Source organism: Nothoprocta perdicaria, unplaced genomic scaffold (assembly GCF_003342845.1).
Source record: "Nothoprocta perdicaria isolate Ctin4 unplaced genomic scaffold, notPer1 scaffold_105, whole genome shotgun sequence".
Lineage (NCBI taxonomy): Eukaryota > Metazoa > Chordata > Aves > Tinamiformes > Tinamidae > Nothoprocta > Nothoprocta perdicaria.
In genome coordinates, this window is record NW_020454150.1 from 2,062,343 (window position 1) to 2,081,997 (window position 19,655).

At 46.7% G+C, this 19,655-nt stretch overlaps 1 protein-coding gene across 3 annotated transcripts in view; it reads right to left on the minus strand.

Moving 5' to 3' along the window:
* Nucleotides 1-19,655, minus strand: part of ZSWIM8 (zinc finger SWIM-type containing 8) — a 59,891-nt gene that overhangs the window by 2,744 nt on the left and 37,492 nt on the right. The window contains exons 7-25 of one of the 3 annotated variants that reach the window (XM_026044461.1): nt 19,484-19,565; nt 18,368-18,488; nt 17,817-18,018; nt 16,790-16,965; nt 14,233-15,241; nt 13,398-13,529; nt 12,704-12,883; nt 11,171-11,354; nt 10,534-10,632; nt 9,510-9,634; nt 8,037-8,268; nt 7,133-7,285; nt 6,415-6,637; nt 5,956-6,245; nt 5,344-5,567; nt 4,569-5,051; nt 3,824-3,992; nt 1,633-1,806; nt 189-308 (exon numbers count right to left, since the gene is read on the minus strand). In XM_026044461.1, the coding sequence (XP_025900246.1) occupies nt 189-308; nt 1,633-1,806; nt 3,824-3,992; nt 4,569-5,051; nt 5,344-5,567; nt 5,956-6,245; nt 6,415-6,637; nt 7,133-7,285; nt 8,037-8,268; nt 9,510-9,634; nt 10,534-10,632; nt 11,171-11,354; nt 12,704-12,883; nt 13,398-13,529; nt 14,233-15,241; nt 16,790-16,965; nt 17,817-18,018; nt 18,368-18,488; nt 19,484-19,565 (4,378 nt within the window). The remainder of the gene's footprint in view (nt 1-188; nt 309-1,632; nt 1,807-3,823; nt 3,993-4,568; nt 5,052-5,343; nt 5,568-5,955; nt 6,246-6,414; nt 6,638-7,132; nt 7,286-8,036; nt 8,269-9,509; nt 9,635-10,533; nt 10,633-11,170; nt 11,355-12,703; nt 12,884-13,397; nt 13,530-14,232; nt 15,242-16,789; nt 16,966-17,816; nt 18,019-18,367; nt 18,489-19,483; nt 19,566-19,655) is intronic. The other 2 variants (XM_026044469.1, XM_026044476.1) reach the window with 2 other exon arrangements.

Consider the following 19,655-nt stretch of genomic DNA (forward strand, 5'->3'; position numbering starts at 1 on the left):
AAAAAAAAAAAAAAAAAAAAAAAAGCCGGTCGTTTAAGCACCTATACAGCTTAAGCTTAATGGGTGCTTATATACCTGCTACAAAGGTATTCACAGATGGCAGAAATATACATAAGATAAAAAGGAATATCTACAGGAGAGTGGAAAGGGAAAAGAAAAAGTTATTCCTATACTGCTGTAAGCCTTACCTAACTTGGCAGCTAAGCCAAGGAGCCATTTCACGTCCTCTGTGTAGGGTGGGCTGCGGGAGAAGTTGTTGGGATGGTCGTTGTGAGCTCTTCGGCCAAGCATCTCCAGTGCCAGCATCCCTGTGGGAAAGGGGCAGCCGGAGTGAAGCAGCCCCTCTGCCCCCGCAGCGCTCGGCCTGGCTCTGACTGCCCGCCCGGTCCACTGCCCTGCCCTGCAGCAGCAGCAAATTCCCTGCCTGCAAAGAGCCCCGGGAAGCAAAAGGCCTCGTGGAGAGCCTGTCGCTATAAGGAGGAGGAGCTGCAGGGACAACTGGGTCTGCTCCAGGCTGGGAAATCCACTCAGTTGTCACACCTTGCTAGAGCTGCAAAGAGACCAAGAGCACCTAGAACACATGGACATAAAGGATGTACTGCAAGAGATGCCCTGAAACCAGATCCTTTCCTCCAAATTCGGAAACAGAGGCACTACCCAAGTGCTCCAGTCCAGCTGCAAAGGCCAGAGGCCCACGCTGGGCTGCAGTGTGCTAATGTGCAAACATTTCACTCATGCCTTTACAATTCTCCACACAAATTGGCCCATTTAAACATCTTTTTTAAACGCCCAGCAAGCCCCATGTAAACTAATGTAACCTAATCTCCTAGGCCCTCCTCCCACCCCGTCTCTGTTTTCCAGGCTAATAAATGCCTTTCATGTCTTTCCACTCACCACTGCAATGTTTCCCATGGTATTTTCCCTCTTTCTGGCTGACGAGTACTTGCTCCTTTAGTTTTCAACAAAAAATAAGACGCAGCTTCCAGAGAGCCTTCCTCCAGGTTCTTGCYGCTCCTCTTCCTTAGCTGCCCTGTGCTGGCTTTGCTAATTTGACGTCACTCTGCCCCTTCCCCATGGGCTGGATTGAGCCATCACTGAGCAGCTTACTGCAATTTGTGCCCAGCTGCAAACTCAGAGGCTCAGACAACCTTATCCCAGTGCCCATCAAGGCAGACACTGTTYACTTTCTAATAACCAGTGTGACTGGGAAAGCAGTAGTACTTTATCCCCCTATTCTATGAAATGCACGTTCCCCCTATACCAGTCTCCACAACATAGCTGGAGGGGCAGAGATAACATTAGACTCGAGCTGAGACGAGGAGCAAGAACTGATCTCCATGCTCTTACGTGGTCACCAACATCCTCTGAACCCCAGCAGCTCCCTCATGGTACCTGCTGAAAGGCAAGACTGCCCAGCTCTGCCTGCTTAGCTTTCTCTCCAGCCATGCAGCTCTCCATAGCAGCTTCACCTCCCGGTGTGCTCACCATGGATCATGGAMCAGCTCTCCCCAGGTAGCTAGGATGCCATCACCCCCAAGAGGTGCAGCAGGGAAGTGTCAAGGGGAACCTGCTGCAGCCCTGCCCTGGATCCCTCTCGAGGGGGCCACGGGAGGCCAGCTGGGCTGTCCTTACCAACTCGGTATGCAGAGTGGAGGTAGTGCAGACCTTGGGGGCTCACAGGCTGACTGTGTTGCTCGTCCTCGGCAGGAAAGCCCCCCGTAACGAGGGAGTTGGGCTGGGAGGACAGAGTTGTCAAGGAAGCCCCCTGAATCGCTGGGAACGTTGATCCTGCATGGACACTTCCTACTGAAGAGAGCAAAATAGCATTAGGACCTAGCACCAAACCCATGAGAAGCTTTACTTGGGCCGTCCTTTCCCTTGACACAAACATTTTTTTTTCTATTTATTAAATTACATGTGTGATTCTGACTTCTTGTTCAAGGAAGTGAGCGTGTCAGTCTCTGATTGAGGCAAAGCAGATTAAAAAAGTCATCGGATGAGAACAGAATGAAGCCGCTCAGAGTTCAGTCCTTTGAGGTTCCTCCACTTCTGCTGCAAAGCAGCTGTGAGCCCCATCCAACAGCCCTGTGGGAGGGTGTTACTGCAGGCTCGTCTCCAGCTGAGCCTTAGCAAGAGCAGCTGAYGCAAATCCTGGCAGCCCACATCAAGAGCAACAACAGCAAGGCCAACCTGACAATGCTCAGACACCTGCAGGTACTAAGGGGGGCAAATTCAAGGGAATCACAGGAAACAACTGCACTGCAAGAGACTCAAGTTTAAATTTCCTGTCAAGGAGGAAAGCGAGATGTGCTTGAGAATTCCAGAGCAGAGGCACCATTAGGTGCATGAATGTTCTTGCTTCTATTTCACACCTTCTCCTCGATGCTGCTGTACCAGCCTTGCCAACGCTTCATGKCACTATTTCTTGTCTTCCCTACTATCTCTGTGTTGTTTGGTTAGCTTTTCCTTTTTTTGGAGAGGTGAGGAGGKATAAACAGCCCACAAATTGGGGAAAATCCACGCTGCATTTGAAGTTGGCCAGGGAGAATAACACATAAGAATGGGCTAGACTGTTGCCAAAGCTTGAGTGTACATGGCTACCTTCACCATGACCAGTAAAACAGTATTTTAAGAACTGGAAAACAGAAGTTTACACAAGCTATGAACAATGGAAAGGGTGGGGTTGTTTTTTCCTTCTGTTATTCTAAGTGCTCTAAGATAAGTTAATAGCTCTGGAGGCTTCTGAGCTCTTGGGAAGCGTGTGGAGAGCCTTTCTCACAGACAGGACTCACGGCTCCAAGCCAGGACTGGGACTGTCAGTAAACAGAGAACACTTCAAATTCTGAGGCTTTCATGATTCCTCATTTTTTTGTGATGGCGTTTTGGCATTAGAATGAAAGTACCCTTAAAAATGACTGCAAATGAAGCCTTCTCCTGAAAATCTGGATATAAGGGAGGCCAACACATCTCTTAAGTGCTTTTGCACATGCCAGTCTTCCCTAGTGTGGTYGGCTGTAAGCACCGAGAAGCAAACCTGTGCACCTGTGCCTGTTGCACCTGTGCAAACAGGCAAACCCAGTGTCTCCAGAGAGCCCGAGTCCAACCCCATCTGTGGTGCAGCACTCTGGAACACAGGCAACATTCACACAACAACATAKCTACTGTTCCAGTGCTGCACACTACCTGGTGGCTCTTCATCCTCACTCCAGCCCCTATCCAACACAGTGCTACCACTCGGACTGCCATTGACATGATCCTACCAAAGCATCCATCCTCTCTAGAGGAGTTCCTGAAGTACCTCTGGGGGACTGGCATCTCCAGCCTATCAGTAAGGAAAGATGCTCCTGTAATCAATGTAATCAATGCTCCTGTAATGCAAACTGTAGCACAAGTTTGCCTGCTTCCTGCATCCTCTTTTTATCTGATCCAAAGGGATCACAGAGGCCTATCCAACATTATCTATGCTCACTTTGCCCTAAGGAGAGACTGCTGAGGGAAAAAAGGAGAGAGGATAAACCTCTAAAAAGTCAGAGGCCAGAAAGGCTAGGAGGTACCCAAACACTGCAGTCTGAGAGGCCAAAGTAATCTCACACTGAAAATGCAGACAGCCAGAATTTAAAGCCCCGCTAACCGACCCAGATTTCCCTGGCATCCCCGTTGGGAATCCAGTGAACTTCATCTGTAGGATGAGGTGAACTTGGTCAGAACTATTCAGTGCCCTGTTCCCACAGCACAGTCAGCGAGGAGGACATGGCAGGAGAGCAGCCAGGAGGCAGAGCACCCACCCCCAGGCTGCACAGAGCCCAGGACCTGTAACACTCACTCGCTACGTTGGAAGACAGTGACAGTCCCGTCTCGCTGTGGTAGGGATGCACCGCAATCTGCGTCATGGACGGGACCGGCACCCCGGGGAACGACACCGCTGTAGCTGCCAGGGACGGGGTTGTTACTGAGTAAGGGTACTGCGCTCCTATGAATGCTGGATGGACCCCCTGAAACAGAAGATGAGAAACAGTYATGTCTGTGTCCTCTAACCACTGGGAAGAAATCCTAAACATGAAGTCCCCACACCAACCCCAGAGTGGGAAGTTCAATCTGAGAGAAAGGAGGAAGCACAGGAGAAAAAGCAGCACAGGAACTATCTTGAACTATTACATCTACTTGCTCCTCATCCTTTTAAATCTAGTCAGTCTGTACAAAAACACTTCAAGAACTTTCAACAGGCAGAGGCTAAAATATCCTTTGCTGTTTTTCTCTCTGTAGTTCTTACTTCATCTGAAAGCTCTCAAGAAGATAAGCTTTCTGTCAAGTGCTTTGTATGTTCTAAGAAACTACAGAGCAACAACAGTTAAAAGCTACTGACATAACACTGTATTTTATACTCTCTCAAGACTTTACACATACCCACTGMAGGCTCCTTAAGAGTGAAAAAGAAGGTAGATACCACAGGTCACTTAGGGAGAGCAGAAGCTTGGACTCGTGACACAGCAGCTCTCAGGCACTTGCTCCCCCTCTGGCAGCAGCCACCCACCTCCCTGCAAAGGAGCAAGGCAAAAAGCAAAGCTCACCTGCGGRTAGGCTGAGCCAGGCACCGGGAAGACTGCTGGTCGCGGCATGTGCTGGATGGTGTGTCCAATATACTGAGGGTTACAGGGGATGTGGGTCTGGAGGGTGGTGTAGGGGTGGAGGCCCTGCGTGTGTGTGTGGGCCATGGCCGGTCCTGCCATCGTGTGCTGCTGGTACATGGTTGACCCCACAGAAATCACTGGCATGACTGTAGCTGCTGCGGTCACCGCAGCTGCCACTGTCACAGTGGTTGGCTCCGAGGTCACCCGGTTGTCCGTCAACGCGCGTGCTGCTTCCGAGGCAGCCCGTGTACCGCTGGCACTGCAGCCAGTGGCTCCTTCTCTCTGCGCTGGGGTCCCACCAACGGTCTGTTCATAAAGCCAGTACCACTGGTGAGCGACTTCAAAGAGGACCTCTGGGTACACGCCGCCTCCCTTGGCTGCCTCCTCTACCGCCATGCAGGCCTTCTCCAGCATCAGATTATCCTGAGGGCAGCAAGGAAAAAGGAAGAGGGTGAAAAACACAAACCCAGAAACACTAGRAGAAGGTAGAACTATAAGAGGATAAAACTATAAGACGCTCTAGAATGATTGCTGCTATGGGCAGCAAACAGCAACCACGCTTCAGAATAACACAGGTATTTGTGAAAGACAAGAAAAATCCACAGAAATGCAGTCGAGTCTGTCCAGCAGCACAAAGGAGCCAGTTCCACTGAGAAAAGCACATTCTTGAGGGGTGAAAATCAACCCATGTGGCCACCCCTCACGTGATGCTCACCTGCTCCTTGCACTGCACCAGAGCCCTCTGGATCTCGTTTGGGTTCAGGGCATGGGCATGGGGCAGGCAGCTGAGAGCCAGTTCAGCAGCTGCTCGCACCATGTTGGAGTCTCTGGCGCGGGAGGCCCTGTCTGCCAGCGATGCCACCTCCGGCGGGGTCAGATGTCCATCCCAACACTCCACCAAGATATTCAAGGCTGCGCTACCAATTTCCATGGCCTGCCCTAAGGGTAAAAGRGGAGGTTGTTTGACTTCTGGCACATCAGGAAAGCACAAACATATCCAGGGAGCGCATTCAAATACAAACATCCACCTCCAGCAGACTTCCAGAGACCAGTGCCACTTCCCTTTTCCAAAGGGAAACTCTTTTGAGAAAGGGTCTACAGCTCCAAGCCCCAAAGCACATTGCAGTACAAACAAGAAGAAACAAGTCACCAAATTTTTCCCTGCCAAAACCAGCACTACAATGTAGATCACTGCTTTCTAGTTTGTACTACTGGTTGTGTCACTGGCTTAGATGGCTATCACAGCACCTCAGCCTTGTCACGTTTGGACACAAACTCCCCTGCTTCCCCTTCAAGAGCAAGCTTCCCAATAAAACTGTGCTGTAACCTGTGATCCAGGAGACATGGGATGAGTAAGTTCGAGAGAGCCAGTTGGGAGACACGAAGTTGTGCAGCCCTAGTGCATAGAGCCCGATCTCGAAGGCGCAGAGGTGAAGGTTGCGGTGTGGTCCCTGGTGCCCACCACTGGAGGATGGGTGGGTGAAGATGGAGGTGCTGCTATTTCCACCTGCTTTGATAAGGACTGTCTTGGCCAATTCAAAGTAGAAGTGAGCAGCTGCCTCGGAGGGCTGGTTTGGGACGTGAGGAGCATGGCTCTCCAGCCGCCTGCCTTTATACCTGAAAGAAGACAGAGAAACCTTTCAGGGAGAAATGGGTACCCCAAGTTCACTAGCTGGGGTCCAGCTCTGTCTTCAGGATCCAGAGCAGATAAGCCAAGCTCTCCGAAGGAAGCTACATCCCTCACATCACACCCAGAGGGTCTTTGGGCATTAGTATTATTCATTACCTGCCAACTTCCACTGTCTTTGCACGGGCTCCCCCACTGGCTCTCCTACTGCCACTGGAGGAGGAAGAGCCCAGGGAATCACTTGAAGAACTGCTGATACTGTCACTGTCCTGTCCTCTGCCCCAGGACGTTGTTGCCCATCCTCCACGTAGCGGCCGCCGACTGAGCGTTGGGGAGCTGTCAGAGGTGGTTTCAGGAGCGCTGCTGTCGATACTAGCCATGCCTAGAGCACCAGAACCAACAGCAATGTCAGCAGGCAAGCCCCTACCCAGGCCACYGACAGTCCTGAGCAAGGACTGTCACACCAGTGGCAGTCAGCCCACCAGCTGCCAGGCATTTAGCTTCTTTGCAAGCTACAGGAGATGGAACTAGACTGTGTGGCTACAGATATCACAGCCACTTTGCACTTCCCTGATTAAAAAGCAGAGATATCTAAAGCAGCATCTTCACTTCCTCCTTCATACCATCCCAACCCCTCAAACCATCTGCCAGGCTTTATAGCAGAGTATAACAACAAGAAACAAATATACATACAAGGTCAAGTCCTGTATATTGTATGAGTATGAAGCAAGAAGGAAAACTGGAATAAACAAAGTTTATTCTTCCAGGCCAAAGACCTCAGAAGCAATCCACTGCTTCTGTAACAAAGGAAAGGCTGATAGGCAGAATTAAAGAGCAGGTGAATGACTGAAACCCCAGCAGGGTGGCTAGCACCTACCTGTGTGCTTCTTCTTCTGCCTGACAGGTGAACCCCAGCACCTTCCATTGTATCCACCGCGGTTGCCAAGAGCCAGGCGACTGGGAACCTTTCCCTCTTGTTTCAAGACAGTGGATTCCCCCACTGGCTCACAGGGGGACCTCTGAGAGCTCTCTGCATAAACAAGACAGCGACAAGGTCAACATGACTTGATTCTTTCCCTTAAAACCAGACGTGCCAGCTTAAAAGTATGGACATTACAAGACACATTTTTTTTAGAAAGTGAGTGACATTGAGAAGCAAGATGGTATCAGTTCTCCTTCAGTATTAAACATATCGTCAGATACCAGGTCAAGAATATTTAAGCTCAACAAACTCAAACTTCAGAAAGTTTGTTTCCAGTTTTGGAATAACAGTGCTCCAGCAACCTTGGCCTTACCTGTGCTAACTCTAAACCACCATTGATCTCTTTGGGAAGAACTCAGAGATCACCTGCTTTCCACCAGATGCTGCTGTATGTGATGCTTGCCAGGGAAGCAGGGGCATATCGTAAGGGAAATCACACCCCATTTATTGCCACCGTAATTACTATTCTCAAAGGCAGGCACCTGACTTGGTGCATAAACTTTTTGAAATGCTGTGACACAAAACTATAAGATGCAGTCACAGTAGCTTTACRTATATCCAAAACAGTTAACAACTGGCCCAATATAGCATAGCCTGAAAGGTAGTCTGAGCTCCTGTGCAACAAGGTCAACAGAAATGGATCCAGCCAAGCAGGTAACGGGAGAATAACGTTCTGGTAACTGTCAAGCAGCCAGGTGTAATAATATAAATCACTTTCAACCACTTCCCCAGATGAACAAGAACTGAGTATCCTCTTTGCCACAGGGTTTCAACACAGCCCTTCCAAAGAACCTCYTACCCTGCGCACTCTTCTCCACGAAGTTCTCGGGACTGCTCTGCACAGCAGTGCTCACGCTGGCCTGCTGAGTGACGGAGGCCCCGGGAAGCTGCTGGAGAGCTGCAGTGGACTGGGCAGCATGCTTGGAAGGAGACTTCTGGTTCGCCACGGTAGGCTTGCTGGATGAGTAGAAGGAACTCAGAGTCTGYGGCTTGTGTGTTTGACTCTCTCTGTCTAGGAGTTTGTCTAAAATCTTTAACAGCAAGAAAAAAAAATATAAAACTTAGCAGGAAAGCAAGAAAACAGGTACAGAGACAGAGAGAGAAAAGAAAGTCCAAATCAGCTTTCTGATGAAAACTAAATTCCATGGGGTTGGATAATAAAGAAAACTATTTTCTAGAGAAAGAAGGCCCCTTCTTGTGCTGGAGATCAGTCACGCACAGTTGAGAGCCACGTGGCCTGCATTAGTGGAGAAGCAGATTCACTTGTACTCAGTAACAGCCCCATCTTTAGTTCAAAAAGCCACGTGGAAGGCACCCAACACACACACAGTGCAACAGCAATTCTGCCACATTAAGCACAGAACAGGGCTGTGTATGTATGTAGTTCTGCCAGTCATTAGATGTTCTTGCTTATGTCTCTGCAGTTAATTGCTTGTTATTTAAAAATTAAAACTACTGAGAAGCTGGTCAATACTTTGGAGATCTTTAGACGCTAGAGAAACTGCCTTCTGCCAGAGAACTCTCATCCATGGTTAGTACATGACAGGGGAACAATTCATGAATACATTTKATGGGTTTGTCAAGTTCAACCGTTCATTCTGCACATGAAAGGAACACTATAAGCATGATCAGATTTATCTGTAGACAGCTGATACTGCAGGTGGTCTCTATTCATCCCTRCAGCAGAGAAACATGTAGTGAAAGAGCTTCTCCCACAGAAGTCAGAAATAAACTCATGCTGAGTAGAATTGTTTCTGAATATAAAAGATTAGTAAAACTCTTCCTGAAGCTCCCACAGCTTTTGGCACTGGGGAGGGGGCACACACAGTTGTACTCACTCTCTTGCCTAGACAGTTAAAGGACAGGTGGTTTGAACTCGTATTTACAAGAGGTGAGAGCGATTAAGAGCAAAGGCCTCGCTATATTGTTCTGCATGCTGACATTCCTGCAGCAAAACCAAATCAATGCCCTAACCACACACACAGTGCATCCCAAAAACTCCTCTGAATAAGCAAAATGCAGTGAGAATGCATTCCCAAAGTGGTGCTTAAGAGGYCTATGGAAAGAGTGCCTCTTCCAGAGCAGTGCAATGCACACTGTGCAATCAGACGTTGCATCAGTGGGAGAATATAAGCACTACAACACAGCTCGTAAATCAGCAGGCAGACCATGACACAGCAGCTTATACACACTGGCAGAACTGTGAAATCTGTCAAAAAAACAAACATAATTTAYTTTGCATCACTCTCTCTGCTTCTGAAGAGATACTCACCTTCTTCAGCTTAGACTGATCATCCTTGTAAGTAATCATCAGAGCTAATGCCAGATCCCCCTTCTCCCTTCGGGTGCCTTCACACAACAGAGGATGTTCTGCTTCACTTACAGTTGTCTTCATGCCTGCAAGCCAGAAAAGGAAGGGATGAAAAGACAAGTGAGCTCAAGGGGTGTACACAACATGATGAGCAATAGCTATTTCTCAGACTGCTTTATTCACCTCACTATCGTAAGTGAAAGGAGATTTTTCCCTATTTCTCTGTTCACTTCAGAAACAGCTGTTGAATAACAGGTGCTGCTGTCTGTCCCAGAATACTAAGCTTGCTACGACTTTCAGAGCAACGAGAGATGCCACAAGAGTCCAGGCAAACCCAGAAGTCCATCTAGAAACCAACTTTTCCAGCTTCTGCAGTTGCTACAAGCAAGCACTCCCATGCCACAAAGAACTCATCTTTCTTCTTTCAGAGATAATGCAGCAGAGGATAGGTCTTGCTTAATCCATTCTATTCCTTCTTTTCATGTGCTGCTCTAAAACAGGCATATGCATATTATCAACAGTATAAAACAGTAATATATACAACCATTTATTGTTGCTCAAGCTGATAAATCAGAGGCAGAAATCCAGGATATGCCAAGATCCCAAGTTACAAGACAAGGCCTGGGAATACTTCTGCTAGTGTTTTACTACCGCCTCTGAGGTGATTGCCTTTTGATCTCTAAAACTGTCCATCTCAATCATAGCCCACCCAATACCTCTTCTGAGACAAACAAAAATGACTAAAATGCACATTACTACTTCAACATTCAGTTCCTGCCCCATATGCTCCCTTCCTTTATTCTGCTCTTTGCAAAGGCACCTCAAACCTGGTGTGCAAGACCTTTTGCATACAGAACCAACAATCTGTGGAAATGCCTTTATTTCTACAGCAAAATGAATCCCCCCMCACAACTCTCAGCATCAGAACGAGGCAGGGGACAGAAAATGGACGAGGAAAGCCTTCTCTTACAGCGAAAGTTCTTACCAAGAGCAGCAACAGCTGCTTCAAAACCAAGCTCTTCATCTCCAGGCATTTCATTATTCCAATTACGGCTTGGGGGTCTAGAGCCCGTAGGAGATACCACTGAAAGAAGATAACAGAATTAGTGCTCAGTTTTCAAAACTAGGAACTCTGTACAAATGGCATTTCTGGCAGCCTCCCGAGTTTGCAGAGCTTCCTGTGGTCTAATCCCCTGCCCTCATATCAAATTCAACTCCCCATGTCTGTTCTTGGTCTTTTTCCCCTTCTCTCTCTCTGACCTCAGAAGGCTCCAAACCAGGCAGGCACATCAAGCAAGTCTTCTAATCCCAGGTTGTGGGGGCTCTTTCTTAATTACTCGGTTTACATTAGCCAGCATAAGAGGAGTCAATCATTTATAGCTGTTTTGCAAACACCAACAAKGCTGAAGCATGATAAGTTTCCAATTGTTAGCAAGTATAAGCAAAAGCAGAGTCAATTCCACTGGGATAAAAAATATCTCTAGAACTACAGTACAGGAGTAACAGTGTAGAAAGATCAAATTTAGGCTGTTCACACACAGACAACAGCTCTTTCCTGAAAGCCTCTCAAAACCTGGAATCTTAGAACATGCTCTTTGCATGCAAGCCAATGCRGACTGTACCTGGAGTGCACAGGACATCAAAAATAAAGCTAGCCAACATGAGGGGCAGGACAGGACGATAATCACACAAGGTCCCTTCTCGCAGTTCTTCAGCTCTTCCGCGAATAGTGTTCATCTCATTAGTGCCCAAAGGAATCTTCTTCAAGAGGGCTGCAATCTCAGACTCCTGATATGCCAGCTTCACCTGGTAGTGGCCACAAGGAAAGAGAAAAAGCAGCCATCAGCATAGGCCCTGAGCAACATTAAAAGTGTTTGGTTGGATAAGTCATTGGAAAAATTCTYACACTCTTACACTCACAATTCCTAATTGTAGGAGAAAACACGCAACAGTAAGTGATATATCAGCCTCAACAGAGAGGCTCTGGCTAGAAGATGAAGGGGCATGGGGTGGCAACAAGTAGGCCACGAGAACAGAGATCACAGAACCATAATGATTGGAAAAGACCTTCAAGATCATCAAGTCCAACTGTAAACCCATTACCACCATGCCTGCGAAACCATGTCCCTAAGTGCTTCATCTACTCATTTCTTCAATACTGCTAGGGATGGTGACTCCACTTCCCTGGGCAGCCTTTTCCAAAGCTCTTTCTGTGTAGAAATTTTTCCTAATATCTAACCTGAACCTCCCCTGCTGCAACTTGAAGCCATCATGACGTTCACAATTCTGTGCCATTCCTGCACTCTCTCCATTTTAACATGTGAAGRTGCATGTTTTCTCCAGAACAGCTCAGGCAGCTGGTGACTGCCAACCTCACAGTTAATCTTACCAGACCCTAATAACTACAAATAAACCAAAYAACAAGTGTATTTGGTGAATTCCTAACAACAATAGACATTTTCAGAGCCTGTGCAACACTGTAGTCAAAAGCAAGGCAGCTGCAACTCACAGACAAGGTCCTAATTGGCCACTTGCTTTTTTTTCCTAAATAAGACAGCCTAATAGTCATTAAGCTGAGTCCACTGTAACACACTTGCAAATGCACACGTGTTCATACACCAACAAATCAAATATCAGCAAGAGCAACAGCTTTCCAACACGAAACCACTGCACTAGTGCACCAGAAGAAATACATTTTGAACCATTCAAGCAGTGCAAATAGAGACAATACAGTTTATAAACAGCTTTTTTTCAGATTAGCTAAATAAACTGGAAACATATTTAAGATAACATGAAGTAAGCTGCTGCCAAGGGGAAAACATGTTCATAAAGGAGGTGGTGCTCATTTAACCTTTTTTAAGTTTACAGATTCATGTGAAATCAAATGTTCGTTGGCAGGTGAGGCCTGAGCTTCCTTTCAGTGAAGATGTCCTCAAATGAAGTGATCATCTCAAYTGCCTTCCAGGAAGGTCTGTATGGGATGATCCAGACCTTCATGGTTGGGATGTGCACACAATTCATTTAGTTTCAAAAAAGCTATTTTTCAGGAAATCTTATGACCAAGCTTCACAAGCTGCAACGGGAGCTAGACGAGCACAAGCATTCAAGTAGCCCCATGCTGCTTATGGACATAATCATTTCTAAACACGTCATACCTCCAAGGCCTTGGTAGAAGCAGGTGGCCTCTGCAGCTCCAGAGCAAACATTCCTATTCGGAAGGCCAGGTTGTGGTACTCCAGCCGCTCACTCAATACAGTCAGCAGGAAAGCTGCTTTGGACAAGGTGTTGGTTGCCATCCAGGTTTGCTTACTTGTTGATACCTTGTTCTTCTTGCCCTGTTTGAGGAGAAGGTTGCAGCAGGACATTTTAGGAAAGGAAATCACATTTTAAGAAAGGAAAAAAAAAGACTTTTTTCTGGCTGGTGTGTAATCTTAAAGCGCACAGCAGAAGGTATCTTTTAAACAAAATATCCTTTGAATTTGGTGCTAAATAGGATGTTTTGTTCTACCAGATTTAAAATATATTCCTAAAGGGGCTGTTTCCTGTAGGTTTTAAAAGTCAATGCAAGATTCTCTCTGCAACAAATGGAAAAGGGAAAGAGTTTTTAATACAACTTAGTTTCCAAAATCACCAGGTCCAACTGAATGCCCTGTTATTTTCTCCCTCTTCCCTCTTCTTGCCCCAGTAATTGGGCACATTAATGATACCTGAGAAGTCCAACCCAAAGACAGTATTGAAGGAATGCTCCCGTATCACAGTAAATGAGAAACRCCCGAGAACCCTAGTGCACTCATTGTACCTATTCTTTCTAATCTCTAGCCTCCAATATTAGACAAGTTCTGTCTCTACCTTTGTTGGTGGCTGTTCCACTTTGAGATCTGGAGGATTGGCCAGCAGGTCCCTGGCCAGCTCTACAGTTAAGCGACACGCTTCGTTACTGTATCCATGTGCATACAGAGCCTCTGCACAGGCAAACAGGATCTGCAAGAAAGAACAGACGGTCATATCTGAACCACTCTCCCTCAAGCTGGAGGCAACCTGCTCAAAGCACTGTCAGAAAGCCTCTGCAAACACAATTCACAATTAACCTCATCAATAGGCCCTCTCATAGAGCCCTCCTTCCCTGCACCCTCATTACCAATCCCRCAAGTACTCCTCTAAATCCCCTCTTCTTCTATGATAAAGTCCCTACCTTCTTCCTCCAATTGCTATGATCAGCTAATTACTCAAAAATAAACTAAAAGCAAAGTTGAGTTGTAACTGTTTCCATGCATACTCTTTTCAGTTTCCTGCTTATATGGATCCAAGCCCTAAACATATTTTGAGTTTATCACAGTAACTTGTCACAGACTGTCTCTTGCTCTCCAGAGAATGTGTGTTTATGTGGTTGGATTTAAGTTTTTCCTGATGAGCATGTCTAGACTCTTTTTGCCTGCATTCACAAAACCTGGAATCTGGGATGGCATTAGTCAAAACTGGGAAGGCAGCAGAACAAWGGGCGGAAGCAGACGCGTGATACCACCACATCAGGACTGTAAATATGTTACAATAGGTTATGATGACATTATAGTTAAGCACTTGACTTAAAAATATATGAGATTAAGCGTGCCAGATGACAAGATAAGGAGACGCATACAAGACAAAGAAAACTGCAAGACAGTGTTCTGAACTAGATCCAGCCCACCTCCATCCGATTCTCCTGCTCCAGAGGCTTTATACCAGCAAATATATCTTGCTCCTCATCATTTCCTCCTTCAGCTTTGTCATCATCTTCCTTGGCTACCTCCTGTGGATTCAGATAGTATACCTGGTAATCGTCTTCCTCTTCTCCCTCATCCCCTCCCCCTGCTGCACCATTCTCCCCCACTTCTTCTGGCTTCAGGCTCACACCACCGCTGGTCTCGTCTGCAGAAGGCAGGTCGTCATCGCCACTACCCATTTCTCCTACAGGATCCTTGGGTGATTTCTTGGACGTGGAGCTGCTCCTGACACTGGGCTCAGGTCCCTCAGAGAAATACACCCCGCCATCCTCCTCAAAGGTGTCCCTGTAGCTCCTGCTCAGTGGGCTTTCTGTAAAACTAAACGTGTTGCTGGCTTCTGCGCCCAGAGCCAGGCTGCTGTCGTCCAGGCTCATCTCTGCCAGGTCCGGCTCCAGGGAGCTGTCTTCGCTGCTCATGCGGCGCTTCCCGCTATGTTTGTTGGTCAAGCCTTTGCTCACTGGCAGCTTGGCTTTGCCCACTCCGGTCTTATACACAGTTTTATCACCTTCCGCTGAGAGTCTCCTCAGAACYCTCTGCGGCGCCTCCGAGACAACTTTCCTCTTTCCGGTGAGTTCCTTGGGCCGAACCGCCGGCTCCTGCACAGAGGGACGTGGCCTGTCCCCAGGCTGCGGGCAGGGGCCGCCGGGCTCCTGGCCGTGGGCTCTGCCAGTCTCACAGGCAGTTTCTGCACTCTGCAGCCGGCAGCTCCGCTGCTGGATGGCCTTGACCCAACAGAATGAGTTCTTCTTGTCAGTGCTGCTATACGTGATCCCAGGAATGGGATAAGCCTCTTCCCAGTTGAAGTAACAGGCTTCCACAGCGGGCTTGAAACCCTGGAAGAGCTTCTCCAGGGATTTCTTGTGCTGACCCCTCTTGACATTATCGATGACTTTCAGTTGCCACTGTCTGAGCTGTGAGCAAAGGTCCCTGCGCCTATGGGAAGAAATGAGAGGACAGGTTAGAGAGCAGACAAAATACACCAGCAACAAACTACCACCCAGCCCAGAGAACACCTTGGCAATCCGGTTGACACTGTAGCAGGATGTCCTCATGAGACTAAATTAGTGCAACCCCCAGAGTAAACAAGACAAAAATACAATTGATGTTTAAGGAAATCTGAGGAGCTGATAGGATTATATATAATTATTACTGCAATGACTCCCATGCTCTATATTACCCAGCTTCAAACCTCGCTTAGAGTCTAGGCATACAAGTGAGATAGTTTGAATGGAATACACGTTCAGCTAATCAAATTCAAGACATCTCTAGACAGTGCACCAAGGATCTCAGTCAATAGGCATCTTATTCCTGCCACGGATTTCAGGAATCTGGGGTACAAGCCCAACACTTCAATCCTCAGACTTCCTATCATAAGAACACAAAAGTATATCAAAATAGGGTGGCCCAATTTAGGTGCAAAGGAACAAAATGAGCTTAAAAGAATGGACTTCTATCTGATCACTAAAGAAACCATTTAACAAAAGAGCAKACTGGCAGGGCTCAGCCAAGGAGAAGATTTTCAGAAGGAAAAAGGAGGAGGGGAAACTAYAGAGAAAATGTAACAAGAGGATGACAGTCTGCAATGAATTACAAATGAGGCAGCAAGTTTTCTTATGGCTCACTGTGAAAAGCAGTGAGAATGGACAGACGAGGTTTCCTCCTGATGACTATTCAAACTAAGAGAATAGGCAACCAAGCAGGAGCATTTGAAAAATGCATGAGTTTTAAGTAGGTGCTTTGAGCAAACCCTAAGTTCATCAGATAACTGAAATGTGAATAACACAACTTCATGCTTCATTAAAAGTCAAAGAGCTTTTATGTTTTTTACTATGGGATGTGATTGATGTTTGTGTTTATTTTAAGCCTCATTCCCAGTTTCCTACCATCTTTAATCTGTTTTCATCACCTATGTTTAGCTACTTCATACTGTAAACTGTACAAGACAGAGACTGCATCCATTTTAGTGTTCTGTTCCTGATGTACCTTACAAAGATACAGCATTATATTAGTGTAATGCAGCAATTTACAGAAAGGAAATACTAGTAATTTGCAATTGTAGTGAAAATCACACCCATTCTTTGTTCTGAAAAGTTAAAATTTATTGGTAGGCTATATTACCAATCATAGAAAACGTTCTCCACTGGGATGCTGAAAGGCAGAATTGTGCTCAGATGCTAAAGGGAGAAAAATTAGTTGTTTTCTGAGAGAAACTGTCCACGTGATATGATGCTGCTAAAAGTAAGCAACAACATCAGTTTAAGTTTAAAGAACCTACAGTTCTCTTGAATCTTACACAGCACATAGGCCAGAAGGACTAACGGTGGAACAGTTTGCTTGACAGGGAAGTGACACAATCACAGGACATCTCCAGGAAGCAACGCCGAGGGTGCTCACCTACCACGGGAATAGATGAGGGACTGGGGCCCGCTGTGCGAGGAGTCTCCACGTCCCACCCCCAAGCTACGCGGTGCGGCTGCTCACCTCTGCGGGCTAATCGTGGGGTCGAGGACCGCCAGCCTCCAGAGCACCACCATCTCATCGCACATGCTGGCGCAGGCGTGGGCGGCCACCTCCGACTGGCCGTTGCTGCGGCCCGTGTGCCCGCTGGCGCTGCTGTGCGACGCCGACGTGCGCACGCTGTACCACCAGCCCGTTATCTGTGGGAGAGAGGGCCCTCAGGAGCCATCCCACCCTCTCGCTCAACTTCCTAGCCACGAGGCTACCTGTACACTGCGCTGTGTCGGTATTTAATGGGGAGGCAGGACCCCKTTTTCATGCCATAGCAGAATAATTGAGTGATAAGGCAGTAGCGCTTGGTCTACTGCTTTTTGTTGCATTCCCAGAAGGCATGTGCTCCAGGGGAAAAAAAAAATCACAACAGATTTGCTTACTAGAAGCCTTAATGTTTAGAGAAAAAAAAAATTGAATATATGGGATAAGGGAAGCATTTCCTTTCCTCTGATTAAAAATGATACATACAGCAGAGTAATTATGGAAACCCTCACTGCATCTTATATTATGAAGATMGTGTCCTGAACTATCAAAGGAAATCTTTTTCATAACAAGAAATAAAAATGTATCCCACATATTATGACTTAAACTTACCAGAAGATACTTTCTATAAAAATAATCAGAGTCTGAGATTCAACCACTCAACACACGTCAAAATGACACGTCATAGTTGGTGTACTTTGTTTTGGAAAAATTATTGTAATAAAATAACCTGACTGGACAGAAATCAAATCAGGTTTGCTTAAAAAAGAATCCAGACTCATGCACTGATATTAAAACAGGTAGGTATTTTGGGGATGTAGCATTGCTGGGGCATCACTGAATCAGCACAAAAGCAAGCTATAAGTGATTCTTGGTGTGGGAACACATATGCCTGTAATACATTTAGATTGTTAAAATTAATAAATAAAAATTTCAGCCATGAATTTCAAGGAGCATGGGATTCCGATTTCCAGAAGTTGTTCTTTTTTTCTGTACAGAAGGGAGGCTGAGTTACCTGCTCATAGTTGAGACACTGGTCAGTTAAAATCTCCAGCAAGGGAGCTGCGTTGCTATCCCGTCGCTTAAACATCTCCCGCACGATGGAAAGCAGGTTCCAGATTCCCTCGGGCTCCCTTCCTCGCAGCGGCCGCAGGAGACAGGCCCACTCAGCAGCAGCTGGTGGCTCCGTGGAAGAGAGATACATTGAATTCACATCACTGCATACAGAAGAGAGGTACAGTGATGAGGAAAAACGAACTCAAGCACAGACACACAACATCCCGTGGGCATACGCCACAGTCACAAACACATCTGTACGCTGTGTGGGACAACCATGCGTAACAGAGGACAGGATGCATAGCTGAAGTCTGAGAATACCAAACAAGGAAAGTATTGTACAAAAACACAGCATGCTCCACCAACGTAGCATTGGACATGGTATGTCAAACTACAGTCTGGAAGAGCAACGTGAGAACTAAGCGTCCTTCATYGCATGGCATCGCAGAAGGGCACATATTTTTAGATTATGTGAGTATTACATTCTCCCTTGCCTGGGAAACACTTTACCTGAAAACAACAGGAGAGGGTCCACAGAACTTATGAAGAGTTTTCTTTATGTTGTCACTCAGAGTGGACTCATCTAAGTACCAGGTGCTTTGATCTGATGCAGAGGGTCCGGCAGTGGGATCTGAACAAAAGAACACATAGAGAGTGTGGAGGTTTTGAGGAGCTGTCCTCCTGTGCCCAACCACAGAAATTACAGGGAGTATAAAAACAACGTTACTCAGTTTATTTCATCAGGTGCAGAACCCTTCACTGTTTCAAAATGCTGTCCCAGCACTGACAACATGAAACAAGGTGATGTTGGCATCCTGAATGGCAGAGCTACAGCCAAGGACCAGGAGAAATTCAAGGATTATGTCCACAGAAACCTCACGAAAATCAGCAATGAAAAATGTAAACTTCTGTACCTGGGACAGAAAACTCTATCCATCAGTCCAGGTTGAAAAGCAAATGGCTGTATAGCTGAAAGGGCTTGAAAACTATGGTGAATGTCAAGTGGAATTCACAAACAAATCAAGTTGCACACTGGGCTATATTGGGAAAAGCATGGCTACCAGATGCGAGGATGTTATTTTACTCCCCTCTAACTGAGGGTAGTAAGAGAGCTACCAAGAGAGCTGGCACAGAGCACACACCCTGTGAAAAAAAGGTTTTGTCTAACAAAAAGAGGGCGAGGGGTGGTCTAGCAACAGCCTTCAAGCAGCACAAACACAACAGAGCCAAACTCTTCAGTGGTGGAAGAGGACAAAATAAAGGGCAGCATCCACAGTGGAATGACCAGCTCGTGCGGGTCATTAGGAAAAAAAAAAAACTTCATCAAGAGGGTAATGCAGAACTACAATAGTTTAACACCAAGTTAAGCAGAAAAAAAARTCATTAGAAATGGCGCAGTGCTCGAAGCTCCCTTCCTCCCTGCATGCCCTGAGGAGTCCACCACAGCACCAATTTCCTGCAGCTGCTCCATATATGAACATAAATATTGGTACTTGTCCCCTTCCCTTGACCTCCACCTGCAATCCTGGATATATAGTTACCCACCGATTCAGAAACTCAAAGCAACAGAAAAATAGCTGCTTCCTATCGTTGACACAGATTATCGAAATACGATTCAACAGTTACCTGGGGCTCCACACACTGTGTTGATTGCAGTGGACTGAGACGATAACAACTCATCCAGCAAGCGCTGAGCGGTTGGAAGAATCTGCAAAGGAAGGAAACATTCAAAACACACAGCATTTCTTGTCCTGCTACATCCAGTCAAAGACCCACCTCGACTTGCGTAACTCAAGGA